Source organism: Stegodyphus dumicola, chromosome 4 (genome assembly GCF_044657685.1).
Source record: "Stegodyphus dumicola isolate Sdum_Otavi_A_Nest chromosome 4, ASM4465768v1".
Lineage (NCBI taxonomy): Eukaryota > Metazoa > Arthropoda > Arachnida > Araneae > Eresidae > Stegodyphus > Stegodyphus dumicola.
The window spans coordinates 241378892-241401994 of NC_140771.1; the positions used below are offsets into that span (position 1 = coordinate 241378892).

The window sequence follows — 23103 nt, forward strand, 5'->3', positions numbered from 1 at the left end:
CAAATTCATAACAGTAGCTATGAATGACCGAATATTTTCCTGTTCAAAGATTTTTATCATATTCTCATAGAGTAGTCAAAGATTTTTGTGGTGCAAAACATTTTATGGTATATTTGAAATGTTTGCCATTTTGCTTTTCAATTGTTTCCTTAGTAACATAACCATAGTGCTTTCCCGATTTAGCACTGTTATCCTCTTTTTTGGTTAGAAGTTTAAAATTGATGATAAAGTTATAATCATTCGTAAATGTAGCAGTTTCAACCAAAAGAATCGTTCGCCAAAATGTACCGTCGCCAGGCATCATCTGCTTTTAGCATTCCTAAGCAAGTAACCCTCGCTTTGAAATGACGCCTCTTGATCAGGCTCCAAGTTCATATGCCAACTTACCGCAGTCGGACTATACATCTTGCTATGAATATTTTATTTTTCCGTTGTCTTTGTTATGAAGTTGAACGGAGCTCCATGAGAGATGAAGACGAAATGAGTCCGAAACGAGTGTGAGAGACACTCCAGCTTCATCAGGTATTTTTCTTCAGAGAGCTGCTAGTCATTCTTCAGTTTTGTATGTAATTTGTTTTAACTTCTAAAAATTATCCTGGTGTTCGCGGTATTTTCCTTTGTCCCGTATTATGTTAGAATGTTCATTAGAGTGACACATGGTAAAATATGAGTTGTAAATAGCCCAGCCCTGATTCCGTAAGCTTCGACATTTTCGATAACTCGTCACCTCCTCAGTCCACACTAGGTTGAAATTGCGGTACTCGGTATTGGATTATTTCATTTGTTACTAACTGCATTTACATAATCAGTTTAGGTTAAATTGAGCTGATGTTGAAGAAATGGAAAAAAAATTATAACCTAAATTAGAGCATGTACCATTTTACATCATGAAATTTCAAGAATATTTCTTAAAAAAAAAAGGAATGCTAGAACTGAAACACTCTGGAGACATCACAGAATCAAAACATAAATCAACTTTGAGGTAGCTCAGGTATATAGTAAAACCTCCAGTACCAGGGAATCTCGCAGCTCCCAAATATTGCACTGTGAATTCCGGTTTCAGAGGGACGCATGAAACAGAGCTCCTGTGAAAGCAAATCTTATCTACACGTATTAAAGAAAAGTATACGGTAGATAAAATATGTAACCATTCTGAAACTTTAGCAAAATTTTTATCAAATTGCATGGCAATTAGCTCAGAAGATTGGGTCTTAGTTCACTCTGTCTAAACCTAAGACAATGGTATCTCTCTGGTTGTACAGAAAGAAAAATCTGATGGGGACACCACATGACTTCCTTGTGTGCCCAGTTATATTGTATGCATTTTTTTGCTGCACTTCACTTAAACTTACTTCCTCGAATATCATTAGATATATTTCTCATTCAATCAATTCAGTTCTAACTTCGTTGTAAGGCGGAAATGCATAAAAACTCCATGTTCATTAAAAATTGTATAAAATACAGAAAACCTGAAATACCAAATACAGTTAAAAAGCAGTTTTTTTTTTTTTTTTTTTTTTTTTTTTTTTACAATTAAAATTAGAGCTTCTGTGGCAAAAACAAGCAAATCGGCCAGAGGGCGAAAAGACAAAATTTTCAGTGCACAAAGCTGAAAGTTAACTTTTGGTCACACTGAAGTTGGTGCACCAACTAACTTAATTCACTCTTCTACTAAGAGTTTTAAATGTAAATAAATAGCCGCCACGTTAGGCTTAGCTACACTTTTAAATTGTTGATAATTATAAAATTATTTAATGCAGATTAACTAAAAGCATAAAAACTTTAACCGGAATATAGGAACAGCATAATTCAATCATTTTTAAAGCAAAAATGCGCATTTTGCCAACATATAAGAAGAAAAATACTGAGCTCACTAAGCCCTGTAACACGGTGAAAAAATTTTTCTTCAGATTTACAAACAGACCCGTAATTCAAAAATATATATGCGTATTTGAAAGATCCCGTCCACTCTGAACACCATGACGTGATATTTATTGGCGCTGCAAATTACCAAATTGCAACAAAAACGACAGTTTCACAACTAGTCACATATACAACATTTCAGCTTTCTAAATTTACTTAGTTTGGGTTATGCGACACACTCACATACGTACCTACGTACAAGCGTCAAGAGAAAATCTCTTCTGAATCCATTTAAAATCCATTTTACAATCTGTTTGGGGGGGAAAAAAAGAGTCCTTTATTATGTCCATACGTATAGAAGTCGCTCAAAACCATCTTTCACATGGATTCGAGAGCGGTCAAAATGGATATTTTTGTTGAAATATGATACCCGAAATGTTTCACGATTACAGTAGTTCCTTTACTTCGTACAATAAAGTAAAAATTACTGAAAAAAAGAATGCCAAATTTCGTATGATTTACCTTTACCCCAAGCATAAGGAAGGCGCCTATCTTTTCTCCTCCTTCGTCGCCGTCTTTTCCTGTGTTTCTCCATGTCTGATTTGGAGACCTTTCTGGCTTCTGGGCGTGGAACGATTGTCGAATCTAAAGGTTTATATTTTAGCCGCGCTTGCACTTCCAGAAGTGATCCATCGACATTTTCTGACGGGTAATCAGGTAGTTCATTGTCCAGAATCTAACAGAAGTAGATAAAAACATATCTATTATAATGCCTTCGAGTGATTATACCTCAAACCTTCACATAGGTAAAATATTTCAACAAACTCTTATAAATCAAATTCGAAGAAATACGGACAAATTTAAAATTAGGCAACAAGCAGTAGTTTTGTTTGAAGTAAATTTTGAATAAAACTTTATCGAGTTTGAGGATTATCAGACACAGTTTTTCACATTTACAAAAATTTTCTTCTTTAGTTAGTAACATAAATTCTAATCCAGTCCTACCTATCTCTTCTAGAACTCTAATATTTTAGTTTTTCCCATTTCATTACTATTTTCATAGACAGATGGCGGTGCATTCGCGTTCTTTGTGCTCCAGCCATTGTCTTCGACATAAATGTGTCGTCACTCCTCCCATTTTGCAAAATGTATTTGTTCTTAAGGAACTTGTGTCTGATTGTCCTCGAAATCGATAAATGTTAGTGGAAACTCCAGCCAAATTAAGGTTGCTATTTTGCCTGCTTTTAAATTATTGTAAATTCAAGTCGTTATTTCATTCAGTAAAAGTATGGAAATTTATATTGCTTTTGCTCGTACGTTTTAGGATAATCAAACATCTTTATATATATTTAATATAATATTTAATTAAAATCTTCATGATATTTATTATATGATGCGAATGCATTTGAAATAAATTGTATTCTGCTTTAGTATTTCAAAAGCAATGTTACTTATAATGCTTTAATAAATCTAGGAATTGCATTTCAATACTAATATAGACTAGCAAAATATCTAGAGTTATTAATAGAAGATTCTTTATAAACTGAAGAGAAGAATATCCCAGTGTCAATTTGTATTTACGAATAGAGAAATTCACATTTAGTTCTTTCCCCGAAGGCATTTAAAATTAGAAAATTAGATAACAAAGATTTGAGAGCTAAATAAAATTTTAGTGCGAGATGAAAATTTAGTATCTAACTGCAAGTAAGTTCTTTATTAACATAAGAAATGCGTCTTTTGCATAGCTATGAAAATTTAATTAGAAAAGATGAAGTTTCATCACATTTTTCAGTAACCTAATAGTAAACTATGCGCCTCTAAATCAAAAATTCTCAGCTAAATATTCTATTTACAGACGGATATCAAATGCATTAATGAGATGAAAAATCATGTTTCGTTATTTTAATATGTATTAAAAATTCATTTTAATACAGCGGTAAAAATAAGTGAATATATTATTATTTGAAAAATTTTCACTTTTTATATTCATTGAAAATTATCAACAAAATTATTAGCACATTTGAAAAGTGTATGTCATTATTATAATTCTCTTCAAAGAATTTCGAACAAAATATGTAATTGTTTGCCAAAAAAGGTATTAATTCTGTCTTAACTGCTTTCAAATATTGTCGAATGCCACAGGAATACAGTTGTTGCCAACAGGTTAGAATAATCGGCACAGTTCTGTGAAAAAATACAATTGGTAACACAGAGCTGTTTTTCTTTTTATAAAACATTATTATTAGTAAAAACTGTACCTTAATTTCAAATCGCCTAATGTCCGGGATTATTGCATTGAACGAGATACTCCTAAAATCATCATCACACAAGATTTCCCATGATGACATTCTAAGAATTTATTCTGAAATAAAATAACTCTTAGCGGGGCAAGAAAAGGCAATTAACTTTTTCAGCAAACCTCTTGTTTTATTTACTATATGTTAATAATGAAATTATTAGCGACAATTAGACAATTACACCTATTTTGTCCAAGATGTGTGAAAAGAAGGACCACTTCTGGTGGTTAGTGTCAGTGATCACTGCCCACAGAGCACTTCCTTACAAATCAGTCTCTACAGTACTTAAGGAAACAGTTTTTCTTTTTCAAGCAGAGTGCAACTTTGCATTTGCTTCATTCCCACATTCTTCTTACAGGCCTCTTTCTTGGTGCTGCAGAGTGTGCACATCGTCGTGATGTTGTCTTCGATGGCTAATAGTACTTATTTTCTTGAAGACAAATTGCTGCGTTAACTACTGGCTTATGTTTCTTGATTGGCTTATATTTCTTTATGCCATCTAGTGAGCTAAAAGAGAACTCAGAAACGGTCAGTATTGAAAACCACTCACACGAGTAAGTAAGACGTTCAGTAGAAAAGGTTGTTACTGCAGGTAACCACCGCCCTTCAAAGATTTAAATCCAGTAGATTTAATCAGTTGGTAAGATACCATCAAGTAAAGGAATGCGAAAATCTTGCTTAGTCCGCAAGGAAACAACTGTTGATTTTTTATCTGATAGGCATAATCAGAATGAGAGAAAGAGGAAGCTCTCTCCGTATTTCTAAGGATAAATGATGGATCTTTGAATCTGCTACCACTCTTCTCCCTACCAGTAACTTCTCGACAGGACTTTCAACTCGACAATATTTTAAGTGTTATCATGTTGCAAAGACTCTATGCACCTACAAACATCTATATTTTCTCTGGAATTTGAACCCAGGCAGCTGACTGCCCTTTCCCTAAGACACATGGGCAGCATGCGTAAAATGTTGCAAGAAGTCTTTGAGGACAACTCTTTATCAAAAATAAATTTGAGTTTGGAATGAGATGTTTGAGGAAGACAGAGAATAAGGTGAAGACCTTCTACATCAGTTAATGAGTAAGTAGTTGTGGATCAGATGAGGGATCTGATTTTTAAAGATCGTTGTTTAATAGTTAGTAATATTATTGAAAAGCTCTTATATCAGCTGGATTTTGTCAGATAATTTTGAATGACCGTTTGGATTGAAGACGCATTACTTCTCGAGTTATTCCAAAAAAAAAAAAACTTCGAATTTTTTCCAAAAATAGCAAGTATTCAAATTGCCTAGAAGATGTTTTTTCAAGACTAAAAGATACAAGCCATTCCTATTATATGACATGAATTATGGCGAGACGTTTGAAATGGCTCCATGAAAATAAGGAAAATTCACAAATCCATAAATTTGTATCATGACAAATACACCTACTCGCAATGCTCCTGTTATTCGTGAAGTTTTGCGCCAAAAATTTAATAAATAGAGCTTCGCAAGCTCCGTATTCGATACGATACGATACGATAGGATACGATACTGAAGGAAAACGACGCTAACACACGTTTCGACGATTGGTAAAAAAACACTTACGTAAGTGTATTGCAGTCAGACGATATTACTCTAAACGGGATGTAATACACATCAACCAATAAACTGAAATTTTGCAATTTAAGGAATAATTTCCGATACATTTTGATCACAGCATCTGGCTTAAAAGGTAAAGAAATTTTCTTACATTCAAAGACCATTAAAACATTTTAAATTAGAATCGCACCTGCGCTGAGAGTTCTAAGTTGTCCTTATTAACGTATCAAGCATGTTATCGTGAGTGCCCTTGAATTAAATAAAAATTTCTATACAAATATTCCAATGCTTAACAAAAGCTCAGATTTTTATTAGTAATTAAAAAACTCGCTACGGTTCCTAACTGCTATACGTATTCAGAAATTTTATAAATTAAAATCTTTTCTACACTTTAATTAATAACAGCTACAAGTCCGTTGTAAGGTTTCATGCTTATTAGCACGTTTTCTTTTTATATCGTCGGTGCTATCACATTTACTTCCTTTCAGCTCTCATCAGGAAGTAAATTAGTAAAGTATATCAGAACAGAGTTTTTGGAGTTAAGACTGAGTTTTGGAAACGACCGCTGAACGTTTTGCAGCTACTTCCGCCCTTCTTGTAAATTAGTTGAATCGTCTTTAGCCTTTGTTAGCCGTGTTTAAAATTCTCGAGTTCGTATTACTTTGCTAGAAGATTTAGAACGGAATGATAAGTCGTTTGGCATTGGGGGTCAAAATTTAACATTTGAAATAGTTGGTTTCCGCACATCCTAAACTGAAGTGGTAAAATATTCACCAGTTTCCTAATTGAGAGCGCTCTAACATATACAGGATGTCCCCTCAAGATAGCCCAAACTCTGTACAGCCAGATTCATTGCTCGAAATGCATAAAAAATGCCCAAAGAACTGTACCTGTACGACCCATAGTTTTCCAAATAAATGCAAATTAAAAGTATGATGTCGCATCAGATATAAGGGGGGGGGAATTAATGGAAACATGATAATCCATATTTGCATGTGTTTAGATAAGAAGAAATTCAAATGCCCACATCGCATATCGAGGCATGCATCCGCCGAGATGCAGAGCAGTAGCGTGGTGCCCATCAGCAGAGTAAGAGCAACTACGTCGTTTCTATAGTAACTAGGTCTTGATAGACCATTTCGTTCAGACTTCCCCATAGGAAAAAATACGAAGGTGACAATCGTGGCGACCATAAAGCCGGACCTCACATCCAACCCAGTTCCCTGCGTATTCCGTATCCAGCCAATCACATGGAGAAGCGTTGAAATTTGCTGGAGCTCCGTCATGCTGCAACCATAGGCAATATGACGGACATGACGTTATACTTTCTTTGCAATTCTTTGGGCACTTTTTGTGTATACGAAACGAAGAATATGGCTATGCAGAGTTTTGACGATCTTGATGCGACACACTGTACAGTTTCCTAATTCACTGAAATCAAAACAATGGATAATACGGTTAAGCAAAGTAATACCAATGGATAATACGGATAAGAACAAACAAAGTTAAACTAATGCAACTCAAAGCAAAGTAACAAAAGTAATAAACACCAAGAATAAACCAGAAGAAAACACTGCTACAAACAAAATCAGCGTAACATAATGAAACAATCTAAGATTTCTACTGTAAAATCTAGGAGTCGTCGAAGTCGCAGCTCACTCGAAAATATAGGCTCTGATGATATGGAAACTGGAGCGGGATTTAAAATTCCGAAATGTCTCCTTCCACACCTGGCAAAGAAGCTGCACTGGGCGAAATAAACACTCCTGATGGCCAATATTATTTACTGGACTGTCGTGATTTCCACAAGGCTCTCTTGAATATAAAAAATGTCACCGATTTGCTTCAGTCACTATGCTTTTGTTTACAGAAAACATTTCTCAAACCCAATAGTAAAACCAAGCTTAGGAGCTATTTTGTCAAGCTTAAGGAGGCTGATATATTTTTTTACGAGAAAGGACACTGTTGCTAGTGAATGTGTCTTGAGAGAATGTAGGCCTTCTCACCTCACACGATTATCCGTCAACTGTCTTTTCGTTTGCAACATCCCTTCAAGCGGTCGTTATACAGTCTAATATAAAATGATTAGTTTCTGTTCTTTCCATGTATATGCCTCCAAATGAAGCTATTGATCAGAAAGAGTTGATTGAGTTTATACAACAGCTCCAGAGTCTTTTACTATTATTGGGAACTTTAACGAACACAGTCCTCTTTTAGGGAAGTATGGATACGAATCCTTGAGATGCACAAACAGAGCAAATGATTAAAGATCTTTTCTTTTGAGTCCTTCAAAGGCCAAAGCAAACGCAAGAAAATTACGGCAAAAAGACAAAGCAAACGCAAAAACTATATGGCGGCAGAGTAAGAGGGATACCTGGGTATCCTATGGGTCTTGAATACCACCCTCAACCCTCAGTAAACGAGTGGGGAAAAGAATTAGAAAAGCATGTATAATATACAAAGACTACTCATCATCCTGGTGGGAAAAACCAAGCACTGCGGAAGAAATTACGAATACCTTTTGCGAAACATTTGCTCTAGTGGCCACAGTTACTGTCCATCATTGCTTTCTGCAAAGCTAAGTGCCGAAAATATTCCCATTAAATTCAACTTTACCTTCTCGAAATCTCACAATAGGGAATTTTTCCTGACAGAATTAAGGGGCGCTTTGTTACAGACACATAGATCTGTCCCGGGTCCAGATGGCATCAGTTATGAAATTCTGAAGCATCTTTCTTGTAAGTGATTGAGAGCCCTTCTTGCTTTGTTCAATCGAGTATGGAAGAAGCATAACCTTCCCAGTGTATCGAATAAGAAGGCTATTTTCATTCATAAATCTTAATGTCTACCAGGGAAAAATCCAAAGAATTTCTTCAACTACAGGTCCATAGCTCTTACAAGTTGCTTTTGTAAGCTATTTGAAAAATGGTGAACCGCAGCTTACTCTGTTTTTTAGTTTTTTAGAAAAGAATAGCGTAATTTTCCCATATCTAAGCGGTTTCCGTAAAGGTGGAGCAACTATTGATCATATACTCCTTTTGGAAACCTCTATCTGTAAAGCCTTCTTTAAAAAAAAAAATCTAGTCTCCATCTTTTTTTCACATAGAGAAGCTTACGACAAGGAACGTAAGACATGGGATTTTGGTCTTCACACTAGTGGCTTACGCGGCAACTTGCCAATTTCTGTAAAAATGTCTTGAAGGCTAGGAATTTTTAAGTGAGGATTGGCTCTGTAATGTCAGATGTATTTTCTGTAGAGAAGGATGTGTCTCAAGGCTGTATACTGAACGCAAGAACATACCTTACTTTGTTCAGCTTAAAAATAAACTCTGTTCTAAAAGAACCTCCTCCAATGGTTTCAGGGTCTTTGTATGTTAATGACCACACGGACACTATACATTTACAAACATCTATGCCTTCTCCAGGATTCAAACCGGGCCCTTCGATACCACAGTAGGCTCCCCTATCAACTATACCGTCTTGGTTGCTAGTTACTGGTTACTGGAGTTCGAATTAGTTGCTAGTTACTGGAGTTCGAATGACAGAGGGAAGCTTTTGAGGAAAGCTTTTATGTAGTAAGTTGCAATTCGAGTTTTTGCCGTGTTTGGTGAGTAGCCTACGTGATATCTGTAAGAAGCAAAAAAAAAAAAAAAAAAGAATTTCGGTCAAGGTTTGAGATTTTGTTTAGTTCTACTGAAGATGTACGAAAGCAAGTCTGCAGAATGCAGTCCACTAAATACCAACATCTTGGCAAAAGAAATACTAACGAGCTTGCACACAGACAACTTTTTATTCAGTATAGACGCTAATGCACTAGTCATATTCCCATATTTATGAATGGATTGAAAGCAATAGGACATGTTGGTGCATCATTTGTTATTGAAGACCACATTAAGCGTATAAGACTACATAACACCTCAATCCTCACTTCAGAATTAAATTGCTATACATTATGCATTTTCGTGTATTTCTAAGTTACGCCGATGAAAGTTTATAATATACACAGACTGTTTCAGTGCTTTAAAATCTTTAGAATCATAATACTCAAAATCCCGTCATTGTTGACATCTTAAGTTTGAATCTTAAATTAAAGAGCTGTAGGTATGACATCCTTTCCTGCTGGTTTCCTAGGTATATAAGCATAAAAGGGAACGAGGTGGCAGACTTGACAGAAATGTCTGCTTTCATTTGTCGGATCGACTCGTCACTTTTAGTGACATCAGTAGAGTCATCAGGCAAAAGGTCCCGGTGAAATGGCAGAAGTTCTTGAATTTTTGCCGAGATAATAAGAAGAGTCAAACCTGAAGTGGAATGTTGGGAAGCTACCGTTAATCGGAAGAAGGATGTCTTGTTACCATATTTTAAAATCGGTCACTCTCTAAATACTCACTGTTACCTATTAAAAGCGGAGAGCGAGCCTGTTTGCCCCAACTATTATGCTGTTGTATATCAGTGCACCACCTTTTATTTGAGCTTCCATATTTTAAAAATCTTCGCTTGAAGTAATTTAACGAGTGTGACTCGCTTCTTGACCGTATAATCTGGAGAGGTCAGTGCCAATTTATTTCTGTATTTGAAACTAGTACAGAAACCTAGCACAGAAAATTTCTGTACTAGTTTTTATTATTTAATTTGAGTTTGCTTTGAGATCGTTTCTTGAAGTTTTAATGCTATGTATTTTAATATATCTCATGTTTATTGGTTTTAGTCTTTTTCTGCATGCGACATAATTACTTGAGTTTCGTGGTGTTATTCTTTTCAGCATTGATCATTTTATCACCTCTTTTGATTTTATAAATTTGCTGTTGTTTCAGTTTGTTTCATGCTATAACTTATTCTTGAACCTAATTTATGGTTGGCAATTTCGGAGCATACAACCTTTAAGGTTTTGCACCAGATCCACTACCACCACCACCACCATCAGAAACGATAAAGACGGAATGGTATATAGTTCTACTTAAATTCTTTATGCATAAAACATTCATGAAATGAAAACATGTTGCTGTTGTTATTTCGAAGGGCCTAACACTTGCAACTTAATGCATTCATCGGAAATAGCCAATACCCATCAGCCATTTAGACTTGCTATCACCCAGAGCCTTCCCCAAATGGAACCATAAGCAGCAATCGATTTTACACCAGCAAGAACGAGGAAAGTCCATCTGAATTTTGATGGAGACCAATTTACCCTACCACTGAACCTCTCAAGAGGGCTTTGAGTTACCGGCATTTCATGTATTGCCATGCCCGACAGATATTCAGAAACTCAGCTTAAACATCCAGGCCTTCTCCAAGATTTGAGTCTAAGCCGTGATACAGCAACCAGTAGCATTAAGCATCATACCGATCATGGTAGCCTAAATGAAAATTCATAGGAGTATTAATGTGGTTAAGTCACTACAGCTGAATAGCCCACCAGCGGCCGAGCGGTTAAGTCGCTGAACACTGGTAGTTCGGTCCGAGGTTCGAATCCCGCGAACGGGCTGGCTGCATGGGTGTTTTCGTGGTTTTCCCCCATGTGTAACGTGTATACGAGCTAGTTTCCCTTAGAAAGTCCTCCACGAAGGCATCCCTCCCCTTAGGCAGGTAGCCCTAGTGTGCTTTGCCATAATTAAATACACCAATACACCAGGACAGCTGAATACTGATACTTCGATTGTGGGAGAACGGACTGGCTGAATGGTTAGTTTTCGTGATTTTCCCAATTTGTAACGTGGGTACAAGCTAGTTACGTGTTTTTCCATATTCAATATTGCGTGTTTTTCCATATTCAATAATACGTCGTTTTCCATATTCAAATAACGTAATCTTCAGTGTACAGAGTCTCACTTCCTTTGTTAATGTAAACTAGTGAGCTCTTGAAAGAAATAATCCTTTTGTCTCAAAGTATAGCCAGAAAAAGTCGAAAGGTTACAAATAGCCCTTTTATTTTGAACACAAAGAAATAACAATGACCCTACTTGGATTTACACAAGCCAACACTTCTGGCTTAACTTAAACACTTAATGCTGAATTAATTCAAATGTAGTAGATTAGCTTAACGGCTCATAGGATAATTTAAATGCACAGAAAAGGCTCTGGTTTGTAGTAAACCGGCGAGACAAGCTAAATGGCTAGAAGCACGCAACGCCACAGAATCAAATCGCTAACAGACACGGTACAACGTGGGCTGAAATAGACAGAACACGCTCGGAAAATAACTCGCGTAATCTTCTCTTAAATGGCACTTCTTTCTCCCTCAATCTGAATAAATGTTCGCAAATAAACGCTATCTCATTTACGTTCTGGCATGAAAAAACGTGGGTGAAAAGAGAGCGATAGGAAAGCATTAAAAATTAACTATCAGTTAAAAATACATATATAAAACATTACAAGGGTAAATCTTAACATGCCCATTAATTTCTCAATAGTGAAACCTCAAGAAACTATTTCTTTTCGAAATCTTTTTGCCTGAGACTTAATTTGGTTTTATATTTATCCTACTTTTCTAGTTTTGGTATCGAATTTGCATTTTTCTTGGGCGTGAAACCCATCTGTCGTCGAGTGGAAAAAATAGCTGAAAACTGGCAATTGAACCCCCGGTTTGAATCCCGGCGCAGGGCTAGAATAAGCATTTTCGTAGTTTTCATCATTGTGATATGAATGTGAGCCGATTTCTATCGGAAAGGTTTCCTCGAAAGTCTTCTTATCTTGGAAAATAACCCTCTCTGTTTTCTAATTAACACCAACTCAGCAGTTGTCTGATAATTTGTCTTTTGGTTCAAAATACGTCAATAATTTGGTTTGGTTTAATTGTCTTTCGGTTTCAGTTCTGAAATGCACAATGATTTTAACTTTGCACCATTGCGTATAAAAGCTGAAGGCACATTCATTTAAAAGGGTCTCCTTTTTGTTATCGTATGCTTTATGTAAGAGATTCTCTTAAAATTTTAACAAGACTTATGCTTTTAATCATTCATGCTACTGTTATAAAAGATCTTAAATACATTATATGCATTCTTAGTCTAAAAGAGTTAATGAAACAGAACCTCTCTTTTAAGACGGGCGTCCTTTCTTCCTCTGTCCAGTTCTTGAATATCCAAATGATCATCGTCTTCAGAAAAAAGCACCAGAAAAGGTTGGGAAAGCATTTCATCTATGTCCACATTTTCTGGGCCTTTCACAGCAATACCCACCAGATGATGTTGTTCAGCTTCGCCTGATAGAGTATAAAGATATAAGAAAGCAAACAGTTTACCATTTCAGAAGTCAAACAACAAAAATCAGCGTTATATTTTCAAAATTTTCACAGGACTAGTTTCGATGCTTTTACCGAACCACCACCCACAGCTGCAAAACCGCAAATGAACAAGATGATTAGATAAGATAAAAAAGCCTGAACAAGAATAAGCAAGTGGCGCCATCTGTTGGTGAAACCAGAACTAAAACATAATTTTTTTAAAGGCCTAAAGCAAAGATGGATTGGAATTAGGATCGTTAACAAGAACAGAAAGATTTTTTTTTAATGTGAAATGCCTCTAGAAAATCCAGTTCTCCAATGGAAGATGTTTTTTGAATAATTTTGGCAGCCGAAAAATTGAAACTGTGATTTTCGGACCAACAATGTTGAGCAACAGAAGACTTCTGTGTTTCCTTTTTATCTAACATATGCCTCATGTTCCTTGATGCGAAATTTTAAGGCTCTCTTAGTTTGGCCAATGTAAATTAAAGCACACTGGCAAGGAATCCTATAAATGCCCCAAGAATACATATCCGGAATGGGGTCCTTGAGTATGGAACTCGGAATTTTATTGTTGGGAGAATAAACAACCCAAAAGTTAAATTTCTGCAAAATATGTGCAACTTTATAGCTAATTGATGGGAAGAAGGGAATGACAACAGAATTTTTATAATCTCCTAAAACAAGAGTGTGCCTTAGGTGTGTTGAGATGAGAACAAAAAACATCATATATTCAAAAAACATCTTCCATTGGAGAACTGGATTTTCTAGAGGCATTTCATATTAAAAAAAAATCTTTCTGTTCTTGTTAACGATCCTAATTCCAATCCATCTTTGCCTTCGGCCTTTAAAGAAATTATGTTTTAGTTCTGGTTTCACCAACAGATGGCGCCACTTGCTTATTCTTGTCCAGGCTTTCTTATCTTATCTAATCATTATTTCCTATCTTGTTCATTTGCGGTTTTGCAGCTGAGGATGGTGGTTCGGTAAAACCATCGAAACTAGTCCTGTGAAAATTTTGAAAATATAACGCTAATTTTTGTTGTTTGACTTCTGAATTAGTATTTATTCGGCGTGTTATTGTGTCTTAGTTTACCATTTCTTTCATACTACACTTGTTTTGAACTGTGAGATAAGTAAAAACCTTATTTAAGAGTAAAATGATCCAAATTAGATTTAAACTAATCGTCATTCAGATGTATTGCCAAAATAATACATTCCTTAAAAATTATCATGTGGAGTTACAGGTAGACTCCAGGTGTTCAGGGTTAAAGTAAGACTGCTCATGTCATCAAATGCTTTATTTAATGTGTGTTGATGTGAAAAATGTTCTATTTATCTGTGATACTATAATATACATTAACTATGGTAAAGTCTGATAAGCTATGCAACTTCTGTTATTGAAAATATTAAATAAAAATAATGATAATATGCCTTATGTGCTGCACTGCATATTCCCCGATTCCATTTAAGTTCTCACTCGGCTTTTATTTTCACAACAGATTTTCGTATAATTCCACTTACCGAAAAAAACAAAATCTAAAAGCTTTCAGATTTTACATTCAGATTACAAAGGGCCTTTTTTTTAGCGTTTTGTAGGTTACCTTTATTGATTAAATGTCATGTTCTTCGCACTTAAGCCATAAAATTCAGTTCAACAGCAATATCGCAAAATAATTTTAAAATGTGCCTATCTTTAGAATTTCCGATACACTGTCTCGCATGCTGGAGGTAAAAATGTTTCCCCCCCCCGTACAGTGTTGCCATTGCTCGCTTTGAAATCGTTGAAATTGTCAATAAAAAATTAGTTAAAGTTTAACAAAATATGAAATAGATAATAAAACAGATTCCGAATTCGAGCTTCCTAGATGCCCATATTCGGGGGGGGGGGAAACATACGTTAATCAGCATCTGATGGTTCTAGGTACCGTCGTTTTATCACAATGCGAGAAACATACATTTATGCAGATTCATCCTTATTTAATTTCTTTAAATATAATACAGGGCTGTAATATTTGGGGGCAACAGTTTGAAAAGTGAACCGACATTTAAAGTTTTCAACGCAAAATGCCAAAACGAAATTAAAAGCCCTTCTGCGTTAATACCCTTTGGGCTAACAATTTTAAAATGACCCAAATGTTCATGCGTCTTTTTAGTTTTTTTTAATTTAATATTTTTTAAATTATAAAAACCTTTTTTTTTACGTTTCTTTACCTTATATTTATATTTAATAAAATGCATTATAAAAAACAAAATACAAAATGTGCGATACAAATTGATCGAGATATTTCATTTTTAAGTTGGCAATCGTATTCCTATTACATAAAGAGAAGAACGAGTTATGTTTCATTTGAACGCATTAAAAAATAAAATATCAATTTTCTAAAAGTTTCCTATGTTAATACTTTAAAAATATTTCTGGTTTAATGAATTTTTTTATATCATTATTAGATTAGAGTTCTAAAGTAATAAAACTTTATGAGAGTTTACTGACATATTTTTAACGTTTGAAAACGCATAAACTACATGAGGAAAAATTCTTTCAGCGTACCAGTTGTAAAAAATTATAAATTAAAAATGTTACGCGCTGGTAAATCACAAAATAGGTCACTGAATGGCATTTAAAAGCAAAAAAATGAACATACATTTATTCTAATTTGTGTATTGTTACTTCATTAATTATTCTAATTAGCTAATTTATGTATTATTATTTATTCCAATTTATGTATTATACGACTCCTGAAGGCGGTGGAAAATGATAAAAATATTTAATTTCAAATATTTAAAATTTTTAAATTAAATATTTCGGTTAATTTCTGTTGCATGAATGTTTAAACTCCTTCTTTTATACTTTCCTGTAAAGTAAAGAAGTACTGTAATTGCTAAAAATTTCGGGTACCATATTTCATCGAAAATCTCCATTTTGATTGCTCTCGAATCCGTATGAGGTAGTGTTTTTTTTTTTTACATCTATACGTACGGAGAGAACAAAGGAACTCCTTTTTCCGAAACGGATTATAAAATGGATTTAAAAGTGGATTCAAAAGGAAGTTTTTCGTGATGATTTTCAATACGTATACACGTATCTGTGATACGTATACAAGTGTATGTATGTATCTCGCATAACTCAAAAACGATTGAAGTTTTGTACATGGAATTGTTATAACATCTAGTTGTGCATCTCCATTTTTTGCTGCCATCGGGTGATACTTATATATTCGGTGACCTCGGTTGCTTTATTCTTATATGTTGGTAAATTGTGCATTTTTTGCTTTAAAAGTGATTGAATTATGTTGTTGTTATCTTCTGGTTAAGGTTTTTATGCCTTTAGTTAATCTGCATGAATAGTTGTAGAATTAATAACAATTTAAAAGTTTAAGTGACGCTAGACGTAATGTGAAGGCTATTAGTTTACATCTGAAACTTTTAGTAGTATAGTTATTTGAGTCAGTTGGCGCACCGATTTCAGTCTCTTTTTGCCCAGTGGAACCAAAAGTCACTAAAATTTACGGTGCACAAAAAATAATTATTTTTTTTCTTTCTGCCAGTATCACTAAAAACATTTTTGTAACTGGAAGTGTATGTCTACGACCAACGATTGCAAAAAGGCCAGCTAAGGACTTTTGTGTATAAGGTGTATAGTATGTTACCGTGAAAGACCGAAATTAGAGAATGTCGACTTTCACCTGAGAATATCAACATTCACCAAATACGTCGGTGAAAGATCGAATATTTCACTACATTCTTGTATATTCGGACTCTCACCGGTGTATGTTGACAATCACAGATACGCTCTGGTGAAAGTCGAAAAGAGAGGTCATAAAAGTGCCATAATAGTTTAAGTTGTTGCAATAAATAAAATTTGAATCCCATAATTTAGTAAGTTTTTTATGACTGTTATTTTATTTTTCTCATTTAGAAGGTACTGTATAATTAAGTAAGTTTTTAACTTCTATTACTTTCCTTTCTCATTTTGAATGTATTGTGTGTTTTAGGTTCTCATGTTCTCAAGTTCTTATTTCGAGTCTCGAGTGCGTTTATTCGCGACTGAATTACGGAGAAGAAAATATAATATTGTTATATGTTCAACATTCACCATTAGTACATGGTGAATGTCGACATTGACCGGTCAGAAATAAGAGTATTTGGAAAATATTTCGGACATACACCAAGCGACTATGTGAATGTTGACATTCACCGGTGCAAAGTCGCCATTCTCCAGATTTCGGTGTTTCACCGTAACATACACATAGAGAGCAGCAGTGAGTTCTTACATTTTAGTTAATTTTAAAAAGCTGAAACAATGAAAATTCCTAAAATATTCTAAACTTTAACAAATTCTACGGTTTCACAAATGAAGCAAATAATGAATAGCACAGTTTCCGTCAAAGCACTCTGTAAAAATTTAACCTCGCGCATGCGTGTTTCTGCTCATGGTGGAAACTTTACTATGTCAAATTCTCACGTCGTACGCGTTTTCATAAGTTTATATCTTTAATCTTTAATTTTTTTCGAGTCACTGAGATATATTTTAGATATACTCAAGGTATATTATTACAGTTGTGATGATAATTATAGGCTGCTTGTTTTTGTTTTAGAAACAATTTTCATTTTTTGCAGACTTTTATGTTGAATACTCTTAACTAGAGCGAAATGAACTGCAAACATTTTCCCTGCGTTTGGTGCAGAATGAAGCATGTTTCATTATCGAGATGTTCAATGTTATTTTTATATTCGCCGTCTTAGAAGGAAGAACGATACAAAAATTTTTCCAAATGCACAAGCACATATGCGCCATTTCGAACTATTTTATTCATGAAGTAGGGTGGATGGGCACGAATCATGTAGCAGAGATACTCCCGTTCTTATATTTTCCTTGTGTATTTTCATGGCATTCAAAGAGCAGAGATTTAAACAGGCAGAAAATTACTTTTAAGTAATCTAAGATAATAAATATGCTGATCGTCATTTGTAATTAACTGTTTGATTACATTGTGTTTAATTTTGGACATTTATTATATTTATATATATATTGGTAAAAACATGAGTGTTTTCAAAGCTTAATTTTGCTATGTATGCATAATTTTAAAATAAAAAATGTAGTAAATAACTATTATTTTATAGCAAGTGTTAATTATATAAAATTAATTACTGTATTTTTAGCCCAAAGAAGCTTCGTTTTTGGCATTTTGCGTCGATTCACTGTAAATGTCCATATCACTGTTCAAACTGTTGCCACCAACTATTATCGCCCTGTGTTATATTTAAAGAAATTAAATAATGAAAAATCTGAATAAATATGTTTCTCGCATTGTAATAAAACAATGGTACCTAGAGCCATCAAATTCTGAATAACGTTGTCTTCCACCGAATATGGGCATCCGGCAAGTTGGAATTTGGAATATGTTTTACTATCGGTTTCATATTTTGTAATAGTTTAACAAATTTTTTAACAAACTCAACGATTTCAAAGCGAGCAATGGTAACACTGTACGGAAACAAAAATATATAGTATTTATCTCTAGTGCGCGAAACTGTGTATCGGAAATTCTAAAGACATGCTCTTTTAAAATTATTTTGTGATACTGGATTTGAATGGAATTTTATGATTTAAGTGCGAAGGATATGATATTTAATAAATAAAAGTAACACACAAAACATTAAAGAAAAGGCCCCCTTTGGACGGATAAAATCAGAAAATTTTCGAATTTTTTTAATTGCATAGTTTCATTTAAATGAATTCTAATATTATAATTATTGTTATGATAATAATACTATCGTTAATAATCATTGCATGCACCTTGCACGGGGTAACATAAGGGGGGACAGTTCTATATCTCCCATACTACTGGGCCGATTAAGGAAATTTAAATTGCACTTTTCATGTCTCGAAACTTAAGATACATATTAGATTTATATACAGCAATTGTTCTAACATAGGTGTTCTAACACATCGGACCTTTTTATGAAATGGCATACCTATTATTTTCAATATTTTCATTCTGCGATTCAAATTATGCCAAAGTTTTGTAAAAATCGCACGAGTATAGATTTTAAAAAATTAGCTCTCAAAATTTTAGCTTTTCAGTGTTAATTGAATTTAGTATATATTTATTGATATCTCTTTTTTATATTAAAATTACTTCAAAATTCGAAATTTAGGTGTACAAATAAAATTCGCAGCTATTCTCTGATTTGTTTTAAAATTTGCATTTTTTAATAATTTTTATAAATTTTGTGAAAAAAACATTTTGAATTATAAACCTTAAAATTTTTACCGTAATCTTAAAGTGGATATATTTCTAGACATACCTTCAAAAAATTAGAATTTTTTATTCAAAACTTCCAAATATATATGTGAATTTATATATTGGCGCCTTTTGAAATTTGGCATATATTTTGCAAGCGATAATAATACGAAATGTGATGGTTTACGCACTTGTAATGTAAAATTATTTGTATTATTTGTATTTACTTGTATGTAAAATTATTTGAAAGAATGAAAGATGCACCTTTTCTTTCCGCTCATGTACAATGAAAAGTGGGAAAGAGAAAGAAGTTGCTATAAATTAAGAGTTTCCTTAAATTAATTATTATTAGTGCGCCAAGATAAATTTTTAAATTTCTCACGAAATTTTACAAAATTTAATATTTGGACATAATTTGAGTCATAGAATCGAAATATGGAAGAAACCTATATACCATTACAGAAACAGTCCGGTTTGGGGTCAAAATATCTCTGTTAAAACAATGAAGTATAGAAATCAAGATGTGTATCCAACTCATCATTAAGAAGACATGAATTCCACCAAGTTTTTTGTAATATATGAAAACAACAAGGTAAAAATGTAAGATAGTACAATCGTACTTTCTTCTAGCCTCGTTGACGACTTCTTATCTGTTAAAACAGTATTATATAAAAATCTTATATATATCCTAAATTACGCTTTTTTTTTAATTGAAAATTTTAAATCCTTGTGCACCACGTAGTATTAACACAAGGCTTACAGAAGTAAGTAAAAAACAAAAAAACAAACAAATACAACAACACAACACAAAATAAAATAAACTTACAAATTCACAGATGATACGTAAGAGATAAATTTACAGAAGAAAGAGAAAGCCATTTTATGTTGAACAAATACGTGAAGAGGGGGAGGAAATGTAATATTCACAGAGTTTGACCTGGAAATGAGTTCCTTTCGTCCTTCCTCTTGAGCTTTGAACAATAGAACAACAAATGTTCGATATTTTGCACTCCCCCGAAACTGCATGAACACAAGTCTGTACTAGATAATCTAAATCTCTTCAGATATGAATTGAATTTACCATGTCCAGTTAGAAATTGAGTAACTTCAAAATTGCAGAAAAAGTGTTTATTATTCAGTCTGTGAGGAATGGAAGGAAAATATAGTTTAGTCAAAGAGGCAGTAGTAGAATTCTTGTATAGTTCATTCCACTCGAGTATTGTATCATCCGTACTTTTGTTCTTCTAAAATGACTTAGGAAGTATCATTGGAGTAATTACTTGAAGATGTGTAGCTTGTTTTGCCAACCAATCAGCCCTTTCATTTCCTAGATTGCCAGTGTGGCCACGTACATAAGAAAAGATAACATCAACACCTTTATTATTAAGGTCTTTAAGAAGAGCATGGGAAGTCACAATTAATTTATTATATGAGAAGATATTCCTAAGAGAAAATAAGGATGAAAGAGAATCAGTGCGAATAAGAAATTTAGCACTTAGCGAACAATATCCACTTAATTGACTCACTAATGCACAGTAATTCGGCTTGGAAAACACTGCATTCATTGGGAATTCTAAAGAGTTCGTATTCCAGTTCAGAACCACTATGGAGAACGACATAAGCTAATCCAACTCGATTATTAATTTTACTGCCATCTGTATAACACACAACAGGGAAATTATCATCAACAGAATTGTCATAAATGATAGTTTGAATTGGCAAACGATTGGCAGGATGTGGAAGATCTTCAAACAACACCTTGGTATCGAACATAAATTTGCTGATGGTATCTTTAATGTCATTCAAAACATGAAGGTCAATCGAAGGAAATCCTGAAATTGCGAAACAGGCTTCATAGCTAATTAATTACGCTTTTGAGACATGAAAAGGAAAATTAAATTTCGTCAAACGCTCCAGATGCAGAACTTTTTTTTTAATTTGGTGGGGAGAGGGTGCAAAGTGTACTTGAACTAAAATACGTATGCATTAATATACATTGGAAAAAGGGAAATTTCTTAATAATTAGTTATAATAGTTATGCGATAATAAATTATTATTATAGTTATTTAAATAATTATAATTAAAATCTTTTAATTTTTGACTTTTTTGCATTTGCCTTTAATTTATTATTCAACCTGCCTTAAATGTAAAAAGCATTTCATCAGAAAGAAAGTAACATAGATTACTTAAATCAAAGTAGTAAAGTAAATTTTTTGTACCTTCCAAACAAGCAATGATGCTATCCGTAAGATCCAGTGTCTGCCATCCAGTAGACTGCATGCGAGACAAAGGAATAGTCTCTATTTTGGGCCTGAGTGGGCGACTTAAGTCCAGTACCTCGATGGCCATAGCTATTTTCTTGAGATCTTGACGGACACCTTGTCTGAAAGCATTCTTTGACTGCAAATGCAAATCCACACGTTCCACGTATTCTGTTGGATGGACACCGGTTAAATTGAATACTAAAATATCATCGTTTCCAAGTCTTCCTAAAAAATGAAAAAAGAATAGGATATTTTTGTATTTCTTCCTAGGAAAGAGGTAAAGCCCATCTAGACAGCGAATCTGTTCGTAATCTAGACAGGGAAGCTGTTCGTAACGTTTCCATCTAACAGCGAAGCTGTTTGGTTTGGCAAATGTGTTCTTAACATCAATATTACTTAATATACCATATGAATTTTAAAAAATAACAATATTTGATAAAATAAATACCCCTTCTGAATTTTCTGACTTATTTTTGGTTAAACAGATATTTCCTAATGATTCGAATACCTTTTTTTTTTAAAGCCGTGGACCTGAGGCTCTTTGGAAAGTCAGTTCCTGTCAGAGCTTTCATTGCCAAATATGCCACATGTTCTTTGGCCAACAAATGGAGATATCATATAATCTAGTCAACTCTGAAATTAAATTTCTATGTCCCTAATCAAAATATTATTGTCCTCTGGGCTTCCCAAGTCCTGCAGAGAAGAGGCAGTATCTTGTATAAACAAAATTTATAAGGCTCCTGAAAACTTTCCTTAATCTACCTTAATGAGTAATAAATGGCAATGATCTCGGCCTGTTTCTTTTAGATTCTGAACAAGAAAATATGAGGCACATTTGGAATGTGCTTCTTTTCTTAACATAGTAGTAAAATCTGGTTTGGACGATTTAGAACTAATAATATTAACTTAGATAATAAGCCCTGTTTGGAATAGCCTACTTGCAGAAATGGCGACGTCTTGAGAGCTAAAAATAATCCATCTTGAAAAATAATCCTAGAATTACAACTGACAAGATTTCTTAAAGACTTAAGATTGACAATTTGTCTTCATGCTGCATTTGTAGAAAGCGTGATTTATTTCTAAGTTCTATATTTAACTGCCGCATTGTCTGAAGGGAAAAAATAGGCTGGATTGCGTTTGTTCTTTTTTCTGCTCAATCGGCATGGAAAAGAGCTATTTTTATAATTATTCTTAATGAGCAGCAAAAGGTGGATCGTGTACAAAAGCATACAATAAAAAATTTGATGTGTACACCACATGATTTCCTTGTACGGAATATTAAATTTTACGCACTTTTCTTGCATTTCATTTAAACTTATTGGATTGAATTTAAACTTATTGGATTTTCTTGCATTTCATTTAAACTTATTGGATTGAATTAAATCTACTTCGCCGACAGCGCATAAACCACAATAGAATAAATGCATTCTTTATAATTCACTCTAGTATTTGTTTACCATAGCGACACTCTGGCACTAGATTCACTTAACAGTATTATATTTCGTTCATATTATAACTCATAATGCACAAAATTTATATCATTTAAAGAATAGAATTATCTAATCGTTGCCACATATTCTATTCAAATACTATAATAAAGCTAGAGCGATGTATAAAAGAAATTAAGCAAACAA

The 23103-nt window shown here is 33.8% G+C and overlaps 1 protein-coding gene across 1 annotated transcript in view; it reads right to left on the bottom strand.

The window, feature by feature from the left end:
* Window positions 1-23103, bottom strand: part of LOC118194055 (growth/differentiation factor 10-like) — a 75224-nt gene that overhangs the window by 34654 nt on the left and 17467 nt on the right. Inside the window, exons 2-4 of the mRNA XM_035365242.2 lie at window positions 21425-21694; window positions 12767-12936; window positions 2386-2599 (exon numbers count right to left, since the gene is read on the bottom strand). Coding sequence (XP_035221133.1) covers window positions 2386-2599; window positions 12767-12936; window positions 21425-21694 — 654 coding nt within the window. The remainder of the gene's footprint in view (window positions 1-2385; window positions 2600-12766; window positions 12937-21424; window positions 21695-23103) is intronic.